The sequence below is a fragment of the Schistocerca serialis genome, chromosome 4, assembly GCF_023864345.2.
Source record: "Schistocerca serialis cubense isolate TAMUIC-IGC-003099 chromosome 4, iqSchSeri2.2, whole genome shotgun sequence".
NCBI classification, from domain to species: domain Eukaryota; kingdom Metazoa; phylum Arthropoda; class Insecta; order Orthoptera; family Acrididae; genus Schistocerca; species Schistocerca serialis.
Window position 1 is genome coordinate 776,038,283 of NC_064641.1, and position 17,668 is coordinate 776,055,950.

The 17,668-nt window shown below is 45.2% G+C and overlaps 1 protein-coding gene across 4 annotated transcripts in view; it reads left to right on the forward strand.

Annotated features, from left to right (window-relative positions):
• LOC126473336 (complexin) overlaps positions 1-17,668 on the forward strand; it is a 710,430-nt gene that overhangs the window by 478,277 nt on the left and 214,485 nt on the right. For 2 of the 4 annotated variants that reach the window (XM_050100326.1, XM_050100327.1), the window contains exon 1: positions 3,050-3,208. The exons of the other annotated variants lie outside the window; for them this stretch is intronic. In XM_050100326.1, the coding sequence (XP_049956283.1) occupies positions 3,058-3,208 (151 nt within the window). In that variant the 5' untranslated portion in view covers positions 3,050-3,057. Of the gene's footprint in view, positions 1-3,049; positions 3,209-17,668 lie in introns of those variants that run through there. 4 annotated transcript variants of the gene reach the window in all.

Below are 17,668 nucleotides of genomic sequence, written 5' to 3' on the forward strand. Positions count from 1 at the left end.
GCTACTTGCCGTCGTGCGGCCATAATCACTTCGGGAACCTTTTCACACGAATCTCCTGAGTACAAATGACAGCTCCGTCAATGCACTGCCCTATTGTACCTTATGTACGAAATACCACAGCCATCTGTATGTGTGCGTATCGTCTCCTCAGTGTACAAGGCAGTAGGCATGAGTTGTGCCAGGACTGCTAGTTCGAGTTTCATCTGGAGAGCCAGTCCGTCTCTATAGTTGGAAGCTGAGTGGTCAATGTGTCTGTCTGACATTCAGAGGACACAGGCTCTATTGTAAATGGTGCTGTAGTCGAGACGGTCTAAGAAGATAGCTGACAGCTTGCAGAACTGTTGCAAGATTTCAACTGCGAAGCGCTAACGCTGCAGGTGAAAACAGTCGCCGTCTTCACAGCTCACGCAACACTGTGACGTTGCTACAGAGACGTTTGCAAAACCACGCTACGTTGTTGGTTGAGGTTTTGGTATCGTCTCGTTGGCACTGCAGGCTTATACCGTAGGAAGCAAGGGGAGGATCTTGTTTGGTGGCCAGTATCCTCTTTCTGTAACACAACTGCACTTACGTATTAACTGGGTTAAATAAGAAAACCACTTCACTTAAGCTAGTTGTTGTGGTACAAGCTCTTACATAATAGTCCATGTTAGTCTCACTGCTGGTGAAGTACAAGTCCGCTATGTACACTACTCTGGTCGCTATGTGCTACCTGGCTCTGAGCTGGAGGCTGAGCTAACTGCGACTGCGACTTCCACTGTGCTGCGGCTGATGACTCGACTCGTTGACTCCCTGGATGACTGACTGGACCCTCCGGTCCGCGGCAGCAACCTAAATACTGACAGTCGAGAAGGCGTTGACGGCGCGTTTCTTGCGAGTTTGTCTTTGGCCTCATAGGCTCGCTTGCTCCGATGCTTACTACCGACCTTCTCGCAAACTCTTTGCCACCTGGTGCGCTGGCGACAGCTCACGCCAGTACAGAGGTAGCTCCATGAAATTGCTACGCCCAGCCCACAGCAGCTGTCAGGGATCAACTTATACTGACTCAGCTATAAGGATCTTTCCTTGGTGGAAGGCCTGGAATAGAATGGTGACTGCCTCTTGAGACCAGTTGGCAAGGTACACTACTGACCATTTAAATTGCTACACCACGAAGACGACGTGCTACAGACGCGAAATTTAACCGACAGGAAGAAGATGCTGTGATATGCAAATGATTAGCTTTTCTGACCATTCACACGAGGTTGGCGCCGGTGGTGACACCTACAACGTGCTGACATGAGGAAAGTTTCCAACCGATTTCTCATACACAAACAGCAGTTGACCGGCGTTGCCTGGTGATACGTTGTTGCGATGCCTCGTGTAAGGAGGAGAAATGCGTACCATCACGTTTTCAACTTTGATAAAGGTCGGATTGTAGCCTATGGAGATTGCGGTTTATCGTATCACGACATTGCTCCTCACGTTGGTCGAGATCTAATGACTGTTAGCAGAATATGGAATCGGTGGATTCAGGAGGGTAATACGGAACGCCGTGCTGGATCCCAACAGCTTCGTATCGCTCGCAGTCGAGATAACAGGCATCTTACCCGCATGGCTGTAACGGGTCGTGCAGCAACGTCTCGATCCATGAGTCAACAGATGGGGACGTTTGCAAGACAGCAACCATCTGCACGAACAGTTCGACGACGTTTGCAGCAGCATGGACTATCAGCTCGGAGACCATGGCTGCGGTTGCCCGTGACGGTGCGTCACAGACAGGAGCGCCTACGATTGTATACTCAACGACGAACCTGGGTGCACGAATGGCGAAACGTTATTTTTCGGATGAATCCAGGTTCTGTTTACAGCATCATGATGCTTACATCCGTGTTTTGCGACATCGCAGTGAACGCACACTGGAAACGTGTATTCGTCATCTCACCTCTTGTTCGCATTGACCCACTTTCAACAGTGGACGTTACATTTCAGATGTGTTACAACCCGTGGCTCTACCCTTCATTCGATATCTCCGAAACCCTACATTTCAGCAGAATAATGCACTACCGCATGTTGCAGGTCCTGTACGGGCCTTTCTGGTTGCAGAAAATGTTCGACTCTGCATTGGCCAGCACATTCTCCTGATCTCTCACCAACTGAAGACGTCTGGTCAATGGTGGCCGAGCAACTGGCTCGTCACAGTAGACCAGTCACTACTCTTGATGAACTGTGGTATCGTGTTGTAGTATCGTGCGCAGCTGTACCTGTACACGCCATCCGAGCTCTGTTTGACTCAATGCCCAGGCGTATCAAGGCCGTTATTACGGCCAGAGGTGGTTGTTCTCGGTACTGATTTCTCAGGATCTATGCACCCAAATTTCGTGGATATATAATCATATGTCAGTGCTAGTATAATATATTTGTCCAATGAATACCCGTTTATCATCTGTATTTCTTCTTGGTGCAGCAATTTTAATGGCCAGTAGTGTAGTTGGATCTGAAGCAACTGTTCCAATCTCTGGTTGTTGACAATGACTGGAGGCTGGTGTGTTGATCCGATGTCCCAACATACCCCATCCAAATGACGCATCTGTAGAGGATGACATTGCAGGCGCTTAGCATCGCCCACTTGCCAGAATGTAATTGCCCATTTCATTTTTTCCTACATTTCGTATTCAGATGCGGGGAATTATTTGGCGAGGTAGTTCCTCGCCGTACTGGAAATCTGGAAGCCTAGCCCGAGCTCTGTTCAGAATTGCAAAAGGACCCGTCCGTGCCGCTCTCGGGCAGGCTAATCTGGGCGTGGGCGGGCGCTGGTAACAGCGGAAAAATCTTTACGAGTGATGCGCGGGTCGTTCGGCCCACGCCGTTAGAGCAGACTGGTGGTCATCCATAATAGAGATGTGCCGACTACGGTACTTCCGTGAGACAGGCAGTATCGACTGGCCGCGATTCGACCGGCTGGCGGCGTCTGTGTTTAATTCAGAGCTGAGCGGAGCGTCGGCGTGTAGCTGGGCAGCAGCAGTTCCCCCAGCCAGCCAGTTCAGCGGAGAGGCGGCCAGGGCCAAGCGAGGCGAGATGAGCGCGCAGCCGGCAGCGACGCCCCGCGTCCGACTCGGCCCCCCGTCCGCGGCCGCCAGTGAGTACTCGTGCGGCGCTCCAGCCGTGGTCGGCAGGGCGGTCAGCAGCGCCTACTGCAGCGCCAGGGCCTGCCCCACCTGCTACACCGGTAAGCTCTCCGAGGCGGCGACTGACGGCTGATAGAGGACCAAGGGCGTCTACATCTGTACAGGGTATTACAAAAAGGTACGCCCAAACTTTCTGGAAACGTTCCTCTCACACAAATAAAGAAAAGATGTTATGTGGACATGTATCCGGAAACGCTTAATTTCCATGCTAGAGCTCATTTTAGTTTCGTCAGTATGTACTGTACTTCCTCGATTCACCGCCAGTTGGCCCAATTGAAGGAAGGTAATGTTGACTTCGGTGCTTGTGTTGACATGCGACTCATTCCTCTACAGTCACATCAGTACGTAGCATCAACAGGTTAGTCTTCATCACGACCGTGGTTTTGCAGTCAGTGTAATGTTTACAAATGCGGAGTTGGCAGATGCCCATTTGATGTATGGATTAGCACGGGGCAATAGCCGTGGTGCGGTACGTTTGTATCGAGACAGATTTCCAGAACGAAGGTGTCCAGACAGGAAGACGTTCGAAGCAATTCATCGGCGTCTTAGGGACCACGGTACATTCCAGCCTATGACTCGCGACTGGGGAAGACCTAGAACGACGAGGACTCCTGCAATGGACGAAGCAATTCTACGTGCAGTTGACGATAACCCTAATGTCAGCGTGAGAGAAGTTGCTGCTGTACAAGGTAACGTTGACCACGTCACTGTATGGAGAGTACTACGGGAGAACCAGTTGTTTCCGTACCATGTACAGCGTGTGCAGGCACTATCAGCAGCTGATTGGCCTCCACGGGTACACTTCTGCGAATGGTTCATCCAACAATGTGTCAATCCTCATTTCAGTGCAAATGTTCTCTTTACGGATGAGGCTTCATTCCAGCGTGATCAAATTGTAAATTTTCACAATCATCATGTGTGGGCTGACGAGAATCCGCACGCAATTGTGCAATCACGTCGTCAACACAGATTTTCGGTGAACGTTTGGGCAGGCATTGTTGGTGATGCCTTTATTGGGTGCCATGTTCTTCCACCTACGCTCAATGGAGCACTTTATCATGATTTCATACGGGATACTCTACCTGTGCTGCTAGAACATGTGCCTTTACAAGTACGACACAACATGTGGTTCATGCACGATGGAGCTCCTGCACATTTCAGTCGAAGTGTTCGTACGCTTCTCAACAACAGATTCTGTGACTGATGGATTGGTAGAGACGGACCAATTCCGTGGCCTCCACGCTCTCCTGACCTCAACCCTCTTGACTTTCATTTATGGGGGCATTTGAAAGCTCTTGTCTGCGCAACCGGTACCAAATGTAGACACTCTTCGTGTTCGTATTGTGGACGGCTGTGATACAATACGCCATTCTCCAGGGCTGCATCAGCGCATCAGGGATTCCGTACGACGGAGGGTGGTTGCATATATCCTCGCTAACGGATGACATTTTGAACATTTCCTGTAACAAAGTGTTAGAAGTCACGCTGGTACGTCCTGTTGCTATGTGTTTCCATTCCATGATTAATGTGATTTGAAGAGAAGTATTAAAATGAGCTCTAACATGAAAAGTAAGCGTTTCCGGACACATGCCCACATAACATATTTTCTTTCTTTGTGTGTGAGGAATGTTTCCTGAAAATTTGGCCGTACCTTTTTGTAACACCCTGTATACACACTCCACAGGCCACCGTATTGGCTCCACTTGCATATAGAACTGTATGTTTCTCGAAGAGCACTAATTTCTCTTATCTCCGCGATTCCTTACGCAAAATGTACGTTGGCGGCAGTAGAATCGCTCTGTCGCGTCCCGGCACAGCCTCACTATACCAGAATGAAGTAAGTGCGAACAGCGTAGCGCAATCGGGACGTTAACGACAATGGGTTAGTTGTAAATTGCTGTCAACCTTTATATGGGAGATGAGAGGGAGAGAATCTCCTTAGTTTGAAGCAAATAAGTTTCCTGAAACTAGGTTACAGAATTGAAATAGGCAGAAAAATGGTTCAAATGGCTCTGAGCACTATGGGACTTAACATCTGAGGTCATCAGTCCCCTAGACTTAGAACTACTTAAACCTAACTAACCTATGGACATCACATACATCCATGCCCGAGGCAGGATTCGAACCTACGACAGTAACAGCCGCGTGGTTCCGGACTGAAGCGCCTAGAACCGCTCGGCCACAACAGCCGGCTAGGTAGAAAAGATTGGTTAGTTTCTGTCAAGCTTATTCTTACATATACTTATGTGAGGTGTTGGACCATAAACCCCTTAGTAAGATTCAGTCTCCTTTAATTTACTTCTATGGTCACAATCTTTTCTGTTTAACAGATTACCGGTTTCGGTCTTTAATGACCATCATCATATCTGTCCTAATGTACTGCTGCCATAGTGGCATCGTCAAATGTTAAATGCGGAATCAGCTCCAGCATCGTCAAATACATATAAATCACATCACATGCACCAGTGATTTGTATGTAATTGACTATGTTGGTGCTGATTCCGCATTTAACATTTGACGATGCCACTATGGCTGCAGTACATTTGGACTTTGTTTTTATGAGACAGATCTGATGATGGTCTTTAAAGACCGAAACTGGTAATCTGTTAAACAGAAAAGATTGTAACCCTAGACGTAAATGAAAGGAAATTTATTACATATACGGGACACTGTGTTTTTTCGCGACGATGTCGCAGCTTGTGAAGATTCAGTCTATTTATTCGGACTTGCTACTTCAAAGCTATTTGCCGGTACATGTAAGAAACAAGTACAAAGCAATCACTTGTTCTTGGTTAGCACTGTAATCTCTCTAAGTAATTGAGACAAAGACTAGCAGCCTCTGTTCAACACTATTCCAATGAAACTCTAAAAATCCTGCTTGACCTGCAGTTCCTGAGCGTCCACCAGAGTCTGTCACCGTCTTCTTGTAGCTGAAGTCTTTATCAGCTGTATCGGCTGCTATGGGCCTCCTCGCCCCCCTGGCGTCTCGCTGCGGAATCTCCAAACTGCCGGCACTGGCACTGAATCTGCATCTGAATCTGTGTCTCTAGCTATATCGCTGCCTGGCCTTTTATTTCGTTTCTCATGTACTTGGGTGCACACGAGTTAATTTGTTTCACACGACCCTTTCATTTCTAAGTGATCGGATTGCACAAGAATACCTATGGTTCCACACGACACTCTCGTTTCTAATTGGTCGGCTTGCGCAAGAATGCCTTTGGTTCCACACGACATTTTCGTTTCTAGCTGCACACAACTTAATTTGGTTCCACACGAGTCTTTTCCACACATGACTGACACTCTCTCTTGCTGTATTATTGCCCTGGTGTTTGCGTCTTCCATTGCGCAAGTTTGATTCGTGATGCTTCCTCTGACAAAAAGTCAAACACTAAGTTATTTGATCAACAAGCCATACTAGGCAGCCTTCGCTGCTTATCTTCTTTCTATGTCCTGGTGGACTATTTCTTAATGTCGGCTGACTGTTTGCCTATGGAGCCTGGACTCTTATTATGGTCACATAAGCAAGAATAAAAATTAAAATTTTCTATGGTCACAACACCTCTGCAGTCAACAACAGACGCCAGTTCTCTAAATTCCTCCAGTAGTGCTCCTCGAAAAGTACGTCGCTTTCCCTCCACTGATTCCCATTTGGGTTCCCGAAGCGTCTCCATGACACTTGCGTGTTGTTCGATCCTACTGGTAACAAATCTAGCAGCTGCCTTCTTAACTGCTTCGATGTCTTCTTTTATCCTGACCTGATACGGATCCCAAACACTCGAACAATACTCACCAATGGGTCGCACTAGAGTCCTACAAGCGGTTTCCTTTACAGATGAGCTATACTTTCCTAGTCGATCATTCACCTTCCCTACTACAATCCTACCATGCTCATTCCATTTCGTATTCCTTTGCAACGTTACGCCTTGACACCAGGTAATCAAAAAGTCAGTCAAATTTGAAAACTTAATAAACCACGGAATAATGTAGATAGACGGGTAAAAATTGACACACATGCTTGGAATGACATGTGGTTTTATTAGAACCAAAAGAAAAAAAAACTAAGTATTGCTACACGCGTGACAGATCTCTTGCGCGCGTCGTTTGGTGATGATCGTGTGCTCAGCCGCCACTTAAGTCATGCTTGGCCTCCTAGGTCCCCAAACCTCAGTCCGTGCGATTATTGGCTTTGGGGTTACCTGAAGTCGCAAGTGTATCGTGATCGACCGACATCTCTAGGGACGCTGAAAGACAACATCCGACGCCAATGCCTGACCATAACTACGGACATGCTTTACAGTGCTGTTCACAACATTATTCCTCGACTACAGCAATTGTTGAGGAATGATGGTGGACATATTGAGCATTTCCTGTAAAAAACATCATCTTTTATTTGTCTTACTTTGTTATGCTAATTATTGCTATTCTGATTAGGCGAAGCGCCATCTGTCAGACATTTTTTGAACGTTTGTATTTTTTTGGTTCTAATAAAACCCCATGTCACTCCAAGCATGTGTGTCAATTTGTACCTCTCTATCTACATTATTCCGTGATTTATTCAGTTTTCAAATTTATACTGACTTTTTGATCACCCGATATATAACCGGCATGACTGTGTCAACTAGCACGCTACTGGTATCCTATCCCAAAATTATGGGCTTGTTCTACCTACTCATCTGTATTAACTTACATTTTACTATATTTAGAGGTAGCTGTCTTCCATCACACCGACTAGAAATTATGTCTAACTCGTCTTACATACTCCTACAGTCACTCAAGTACGACACCTTCCCACACAACACAGCATCGTCAGAAAATAACAAGACTGTTTCTTACCCTGTCAGCCAGATCATTGATGTGTGTAGAAAACAGTAGCGGTTCTAAAACACTTTCCTGGGTCACTTCTGGCGGTACCCTTGTCTCTAACATTCGCTGTCGCAGACACCGTACTGGGTTCCGTTACTTAAGAAGTCTTCGAGCCACTTATAACCTATTCCGTATGCTTGTTCCTCTGTTAACACTCGGCCGTGTAGCACCGAATCGGTGTTTTACGGAAATCTAGGAATATCGAGTCATTCTTTCACCCTTCATCTGTGATTCGCAAGATGTCGTGTGAGAAATGGGCAAGGTGAGTTTTGCGTGAGCGATGCTTTCTAAAACCGTGCTGATTTGTGGTTAGAAGCTTTTCCCTCTCAATGAAATTTCTTATATTCGAACGGAAAATATGTTCAGGTATTCTGCAGCTAACCGATGTTAAAGATATTGGTCTGTAATTCTGTAGGTCCGTGCCTCGCGTCGACATTCTTCTACACAAGACTTTCCAGTTTTCTTGCTGCATCAAATCTGGAAAAAACTTCAAGCTTTCGACTATCACGAAACCAATCCTGGTACGCTGCAGCGCCTATATCGTCACATACTACCGTGGGTACACCTACGCCCACTCCATATCCAGTCCCAACTCAATTGCAACCGACTCGTTCTTCCAGACGATGGAAACCATCCCTATATTTATCCATCATACCAACTCTGACTCTCCCCCACCTATCCCACTCCGCGTCAAGCTCCTCCATCCCTCTTCCCTTCCCATCGTTCGCCATCCTTCTCCTCTTCATTCTACCGACGTACGTACACACCAGCCTCCGCCTCACTTCCCGCTATCCATCCCAACACCTATCTTCATCTCCAAAGTACCTACCCACACAACCCCGATATTTATACCCACGCCCTTTCCTTTAGCCATACTGAACACCTCAACACAGGGTGTTCAGACCGCGGTCCGGGTGCACAAAGCAAATATCAGTGTAGCCCAAAAAATGAGCTTGTATCACAAGATCGGGAAGAAAATCCGTAAAATTCCGTTTATGTAAAGTTATGGTAAACTGAATATTTTCAATTTGCAACATACGTCACACCATGTTACTCTGCCATTGGTTCGTCCTGTTTTCATCACTGCTGCCTGTGCTGCACTTGAGCCTGCAGTCTCGCTTTTATGCAACGCCATGGTCTGTCTCTAACAGCTATTTCAATTGCAGCTGCGAAACTAGAAGTTCAGAGACGTAATCCTACAGAAAGAATGAAATACGCAGCCACACTTCTCGATTTGATGCAAGCATTTGAAAATCGGTTTCAGGATTTTCGAAATGTATTTATGCGACAGTTTTTACAAACAATATAGATCAATTACCAGAAGTTTTCCGTATGGAATACATATACTTGCAGTCTGACATCCAACTAAAAGAAAATTTTGACTATGTGTCTTATTTGGACTTATACAAATCATAGCTGCCCATATCCATTGCTGCACAGCATCCGTTACATGTATATGTGTCATCTTTCTTTGAAACCACGTACATTTGTGAACAGTTATTTTCAGGAGTAAAGCGCACAAAGAGTGAAAATAGAAACAAAACCCAACCGCTTCGATCGAACCTGATAATACATTAGTATCCCAGATTCAAATACCACATTATTTCTATATTTGTAATTACTTACAGTATAAGATTGCTAATGAAATCTCCTTTAAAACATCAGATTAAGCCATTCTTGCTTTTTTAGAGTAAAGAATCATAAATTAATAAATTCTAAATTACTTAAATGTGTTAACTACGGTCCTTGACCGCCAACCTCTTTTTTGCGCACGGTGGTTAGTGTTAATTATGCGAGGCCTGTTCAGAAAGTAAGCTCCGATTGATTGCTAAATTGAAACCACAGTGAACATCAGAAATGTTTTACTTGTAATAATTAGCTACACCTTTCAGCTACTTCTCTACGTAGTCGCCGTTCTGACTTAGACTTTTGTCATAGCGTTGTACCAACTTTTCAATAGCCTCATCATAGAAGGCAGCCGCCAGTGCTTTCCGCCAATTCTCCACGCTGGCCTACACCTCATTGTCTGTGTCAAAATGTTGTCTTCAAAGACAGCGGTTCATGTGACCAGAGATGAAACTCAGGGGGAGACAATTGCGGACTGTATTGTGGGTAATCTCACATTTCCATTTGAAAACGATGCAGGAGCATCTTCATTGCCCCTGCAGAATGCGGCTGAGAATTGTCGTGAAGACGAAACAGCACGACAGTTATGTAATGTTAGCTGCATAGCTTCAGGCGAAATTTCTCACCAGGCCCTCGTACTTGGCGGCAGACACTATTTTCTAGACATCTTTACGCACTCACTGCGAGCTCAGAAATGCGAAGAGCGACGTGATGCTAACTGGGGGTATACTAGAGACACTACCCAACACATCTGTGCAAAGCTTTATCGGATTTTCATAGTCGTATCCATTTCGCGACCGATCGGAGCTTACTTTCTGAACGCCCCTCGTATTATGTATGGCCCAAAAATACTCTTCTTCTTCCAACGTGACCCAGGTAAGCTAAAAGCTAAAAGGTCTCAGACCCCTCCGTAAATCCCTTTATTTTGCCCGTCCCCCGCCCCTGAGCAGGTCCTTCAGCTTTGTAATGAAAGTGCAGTGCTCACTTTTAAAGAAAATCGTCGTGTCTTCAATGTGTATGGCTCTCCATAGCACCTTCAGGCGCGTTTTGTTTGGTGTTTCGGCAGATGTTTACAATTCCGTTTTTGTTCCGTGCAGATGAAGTCGTTCCAAACAAATTCCGTTCATCAAGTCTTTCATGCGACGCCAGGTCTCGAAGTAAAGTGTCTCTTTGTTTGAAATACACAAAAAATTATTTTTAAAGCGAAATTTTTTGTGCCCATTCGATGAAAGGACCTACAATAGCTCAGTGTTATATTCGTTCCATAGATATGAATTGACAGTAAAACGTGAAGGACAGCGAGTACTCAAGTAGCGACTGAGGAGCGTTGATGCATAGCTACAGCAGACTGCGCGAGATAGAACAACAGGTGAGTAGCTGTTGAAGTACCGTTTATTCTTCATGTTTTATTGCCCCTTTTAATACATTTCGATGAAACGAATATCGTGCTAGACTAATTTGGGACTGCTCAATAGAATTGGCACATAAAGTTCCGCTTTAAAATAATGTTGTTTGTCACGGGAAACAAACCGATGCTTTCTATTGACATTGGGCGTATCATGAAAGGCTTAATGTACAGTATTTATTTGTGCCAAATCCAGGTAAGCGGAATTGAAAATATTTGCCAAACCGCCAGAGAAAATGTGCAACTCGTAAGAGAGACGACCGGTATATTTATGCCTTTTTAGTCTTTCGGTTCTAATTCAAATAACAAAGAAAATCAATAGTTTTAGGTTATGTAAAGACCAACAAAATTCATCTTTTTACAGATTCTAAAAACATCTAAAAAAAATTTGCAGCTTCTAATAAAATTTGTTTCGTTTCTATTTATACGAGGGCTATTCGAAAAAGAAACCACAGAGAAAATCCGACGGAACTTTGCACAGGTGTGTTGCACAGTGTCTTTCGTATGCCTGCAGATAGCGTCACGTCGCCCTTCTCAGTTCTGAGCACACAGTGAGCGCGTAAAGATGCCCACAGAATAGTGTCACCCATCAAGTATGTGTGCCTTCCGGCACATTTCTCCTGATGTCATGCAACCCCACTGTAGGGGCAATGAAGACCCACCTGCAGTGTTTTCGATGGGAAGTACTTTATCGCTCACGATCCAGCCAAAACTTGGCTCCCTCTAATTTTCATGTCTCCTCAGATGAACCGCTGCTTATGAAAACAATACTTCGGCACAGACAACGAGCTGCAGTCCAGGGTAGAAAATTTTCGGGAAGCACAGAAGTCTGGGTTCTATGATGAGGGCACTGGAAAGCTGGTGCAACGCTACGATAGATGTCTAAGTCGGAAAGGCGACTATGTAGAGACGTAGCTGGAAGGTGTAGATAACTGTTGTAAATAAAACAGTTTTGATTTTCACTCCGGTTTCCATTTCGCAATCGATTGTTCCTTAATTTCCGAACAGATCTCATTTTCTTTATATTTTTATGTCTTTTGACTCCTAACGAAGACGATGGTGAGGATCGTCAAAAGCTTGAGGTTTTAACGAGATCAAATGTGGAGGGAAAACCGAGAACCTTTCATACGGGCAACTGACTGGTCCTCGACTCCGACGCGTCCTTTGTGTTATAGAGAACTGACGTCCACGATTCAAATACCACGTGCGAGAACATGATCTCTTGTTCATGTTGTGGATCTACATCTACATACACACTATGCAAACACTGTGGAGTGCATTGGCAGATAGTTTCTTACTTTCCCAGTCCCATACAGAGCACGGGAGAAATCACGGCTAAATACTTCTGTGCGCGCTGTACATTAGTCTTGTCTTCCTCCGCTCTACCTGCTATAACGGCAAACTCACTCTGTTCTTGGCCGACCAGAAAACTGTGAACTGACAGGCCAGGATTAGAGCTAAGGACGGGGTTAGGCCGCCGTGAGAAATGAGGTCTTCGACAGTCCTCAATCGGCGCTTTTCCAACAAACGTTACGATCTTCGTGAGCGTTTGTCACCTCCTGACACCTGTGTTGCTTGTTTCGTACAACTCTAGAGAAGCTATCCTGTGTTATCCGTTCCCATCCTTCAATGAGAGCCTAGGACGACCACGGACCTGTCTGTCAAACATGTCCTACATAAATACAGTGGAGTTTACGTTGGGCTCACCGCTGACCATTCCATTAGTTTCATGTCCAGGTTTCGCAAGACATCCCTGGAGACGCCCACCACATGATCCCTAGAATTACCGTGGTTGAAAAGGAATTCAGGGTCACCACCGTATGCAGTAGTCACCACATGGTCCAATATGATTTGTTCGATGTAACAATGTGTTCGATGTACTGCCTGGCGGTAAGGCGACCATATACAACAGCAAGATCCATATATGGTTTTCAACACTGACGCCTCTCTACATCATCACAGAACCTTGGCCTAATATATCAACTTCCTACACAAAATTTGACACGTACCGCTCACCAATGCGTCGCCACACACGAACACGGCCGTTGCGCAAGTCTCTAATAAAAAGTGTTTTCTTTTATTTTAATCGTCCGCCCCTGGTAGCTGAGTGGTCAGCGCGACGGAATGTCATACCGAACGGCCCGGGTTCGATTCCCGGCTGTGTCGGAGATTTTCTCCGCTCAGGGACTGAGTGTTGTGTTGTCCTTATTGTCGTCATTTCAACCCCATCGACAAGCGAGTCGCCGAAGTGGCGTCAACTGGAAAGACTTGCACCAGACGAACGGTCTACCCGACGGGACGCCCTAGCCACACGGCATTTACATTTCTTTTATTTAAATGATTAAGTAACTGAAAATCTATTTTCAGCAGCTGATATATCTTTACTTCATCTGGTACTTTCCGAAAGACGCCGCAAATGACGTGAAATGCCACGTTACAGACGCAGGCACTCTAGATAAACGCCCGGGTAAGATGCTGACAAAGTAGTGTCAGTCGACGAAAGATGAAACTTGCAAATCACCAGTACAACCGATCCTAAAAATACACCGATTGTATTCGCAATTGCAAATATGGACAACGATCAGCTGTTGAATGGAATGACGAGACTGAAAATTTGTGCCCGACCGGAACTCGAACCCAGATTTCCCGCTTATCCCGAGCGGGTGCCTTACCTTTTTTTTTTTTTTTTTTGATCTAATTTTGTTTGTTATCGTTCGTTCTATTTGTTCGGGGCGGATGTTCCATGACGCTCTTTCATGTTCGTCGTTGATCCATTAACTCAGTTATTTTAATACAGAGGGTGGCTAGCCCTCTGACCAAACACGCTGAGTTACCGTGCTGGCTTCCATTTGGCTATCCATTCACTAGTCATTGCCAGATCCAAACTTCCATATGTGATGCATGCGGTGTCGGGGGATAAATACGATGTACCTTTGTATCGTGATTCAGGAGAAACACAGGCACTGCAATGTCGTATACATCCTAAAAATGACTCGACTGAGCCGTATCCGTACTAAATAGGATTAACAGCGGCTTTTGAGCGTATGAAAAGGAGAGCAGCGCGAATACCTACTAGTTCGCTTGATACATAGGAGACTTGGCAGACGCCTGAAGGTAAGCTTCAATGCCACTCACCCATGCCGGTGCGCTATATCCGCTCATGGCCGGGTTAGGACTGATGTGGTACTTGTGTTTTCGTGGAGAACCATTCCTGTGTATAGGCTATTATTAGAGTGTAGTCCTCACTCCAAAACGCATTTTAAAGCTAATGCCAGCTCCACCCCTCAGGGAGGAACGGGTATCCCCCTTCTATTTGTGACTAGTGTGTATCGTATGGTCAAATGTGACTACGTTCTTCAAAATTTTTGCTCATTGCGTAACCGAGGCTGCACCTGGGAGCCAGCCCTGTATTTATGCAAATGGGTGTGGAAAATGACATCGAGGCTGGCCACATCGTTAACCTGCGAGACGTTCCCGCGTCGCCTCAATGCGCTATCCAGGATACATATGTCACACTCGTCGCGCGAAATTCTACTTACAAAATTTCGAGAACCAGTACTGAATGAACAATCTAGGAATATGCTAAGTCTCCCTCCGAAACTTTACCGTAAGCACTGCTATGACAAGATTAGGCGAATCACAGCGTGCACGATCTCATTTAAACATTCTTCCACGCGACATGTGCGAATGGAATGGGAAGAAACCCTAATACATGGTCTGTCTACTTGTGCATCTACATTAATAATCAGCAAGTCACACTTAAATGCTTGGCAGAGGGTTTATCGTACCGCTTTCAGACTGTTCTTGGCTGTTCCATTCTCGAATAGCACACGGGGAAAGCGAACAACTACATCTTTTCTTGCGTGCAGTGATTTCTCTTTGTTTATCACGACGATTGTTTCTCCGCATCTGTGTGTCAGTCAACACATTCGGAGGAGAAAGCTGCAGGTTCAATTTCGTGAAAAGATATCGCTGCAACGAAAAAGTCTTTGTTTTAATTATTGCCAACCCAACTCGCGTATCATATCCGTAACACTCTCTCCGCTGTTTCACTATAGTACAAAACGAGCTGCCATTGTCTGAACTTTTTCGATACCCTCCATCAATGCTATCTTATAAGATCCCATTCTGCACAGCAATACTCTAGCAGACGACGGACAAGCGTAGCGTAGGCAACCTTTTTGGTTGACCTGTTTCGTCTCCTAAGTGTTCTGTTCTTCGCTTCAGCCTACTGACAACACTTTCAGTGCGATGGTTCCAGTTTAAGTTGTTCGTTATTGCAGTCCCTAGGAATTTAGCTGAATCGACAACCAAAACTTTGTACGCTTTATAGTGTAAACAAAATTAACACTTGTAAGTGCCCTCTGTCACGCTCGTCAAAACCATTTTCGGAGTGTACATATAAGCGTAGATCATTACGGTGCTCGTACCAGCTAGATTGTAGTCATAGAAGTTATCGGTTCACATATGTGAGTTCGTCTCCTTTTGGTCTCAGAAGAGAGCTTTCTAATCCTTGAAGATCTTGATTCTGCCCGTCATTAGCATATCGGATGGGCAGCTCATCAGTGTTGATACCACCTAGCAACCTCCCTGCCATGATCCAGGACACTGCCGTAACCACACCGGCTTTTCTTTTGAAAAATCGACCTGTGGAAAAAACGAATACCAGATACTGAGTTGCGACGTTACTGGCTTCCATGAATGTTATCGTCTAGACTGCATAGACTGTCCTTAACGATAACATCTTTTGCGACCACCAACTTCGGATACTGTAAAAAATGGTTCAAATGGCTCTGAGCACTATGGGACTTAACTTCTGTGGTCATCAGTCCCCTAGAACTTAGAACTACTTATACCTAACTAACCTAAGGACATCACACACATCCATGCCCGAGGCAGGATTCGAACCTGCGACCGTAGCAGTCGCGCGGTTCCGGACTGAGCGCCTTAACCGCGAGACCACCGCGGTTCGGATACTGTAATAATAATAATATGAAATGAAACATAACAGACATATTAAAGTATTAAAAGCAGCTCACATTTCTCTGCAATAAATAGCCGAATACACATACCGTCACAAACACGGAGATGCGTGAAAAAGTGCCACATCACGAAACAAGTTTAAATTTATTACTTCGTTGATACTAAGTCTATTCACAACACTCTTCGCAGACAGTACACATATCTGCCACTGAATGTATCTACAAAAATATATCATTGTATGACATATAGTGCAGAAGATATCACGTCATAAACACTGCGATGCGTGAGAAACTGCCGCATCTTGCATGATGTCTTAATTTATACTATTTTACTACCAACTCTATTCACAACACATTTCACAGACAATAGGCACGTATAACACTGGATATACTTAAGCAATTACGTAATTGTACAGCACGTACTTCAGGAAATACGACGTCATAAGCAATGACCTGCATGAGAATGAAAGTGCAGGGAGAAATTCGCCGGACTTAGAGGTGAAATACGTGTGAATTATGTTAAATACCTGTGAAATATATATGACATGTACATGCTGGCAAAGACACGTGTAAAATGCTCATCCTAAGTCTGTGGAATGATTTCCATCAAATTTGATACACATATTAATTTCAAACTGGAAAGAAATATTGTACAGGCAAGAACGACGAGCCACCTAGGACGAGTGTGATAACGTGGGGAGAGAAGGAAGGACGAAGCGATTGACAGACAACAAGGGGGAAGGAGGAGGTGGGCACAGACAGGAAGAGAAGGAAATTGATAAAGATAGGGGAGAGGAAAATGGGCAGAGAGGGTAAAGGAGGAGATGGATAGAGGTAGAGGGAGGAAGAGATAGGTAAGGGATAGGGGGAGGTGAACACAGAAGAGGAGGTAGAAATGGACAGAGAAAGGGAAAAGGAGAATTTGGTCAGAAAGAGGGACGAGGAGAAGATGGATAGAGAGAGAGGGAGGAGGACATTGACAAAGAGAGGGGGAGTAGGAGATGCACACAGGCGGAAGGAGGATATGAACAGAGGGAGGCGGCGAAGATCGACAGACGGAGGTGGAACGAGGAGAAGAACTAATAGAAGATTGGGATAATTACATCCCCCGGCCACACCGGGTACTCGTCTAGGAGAAAACAAAATATGAATTACAGTATTGAATCAAATAGACTCCACGTAGAAGGTGAAGCGACAACTAATAGAAAGAGCGAACTAACTCAAATAGGAGAAGGAAACTACTGTTATGCTGGGGCATCTTACAACGCGTTCTGTAGAGTAATTTACATTGTGTTACGTTCCACACAAGTATGCACAGAAGACAACTCAAACCCTGTTTAAGACTGCCGCACGCCAGCGACCCTAGCTGCACTATAGTTTCGTCGCTGCCAACCAACCTACTGCTTTGCTGGAGTTCAGGAAAGGTTAATGTTCCCCGCGTCTTTCTATGTACGCAAAGTCATTACGCAGCGAGAAGCAAAGAGTCGGGTCGTTAGCGAAGCTGTTATAAAAATTAAAAGATCTGCGCTAGTGATAAATGAGATAGTACGTCGCAGACGTGAAAAGAAAACTGTACAAAAAAGAAGAAGTGAGACATTGTATGATGTTGGGCGAACGTAAAAAGC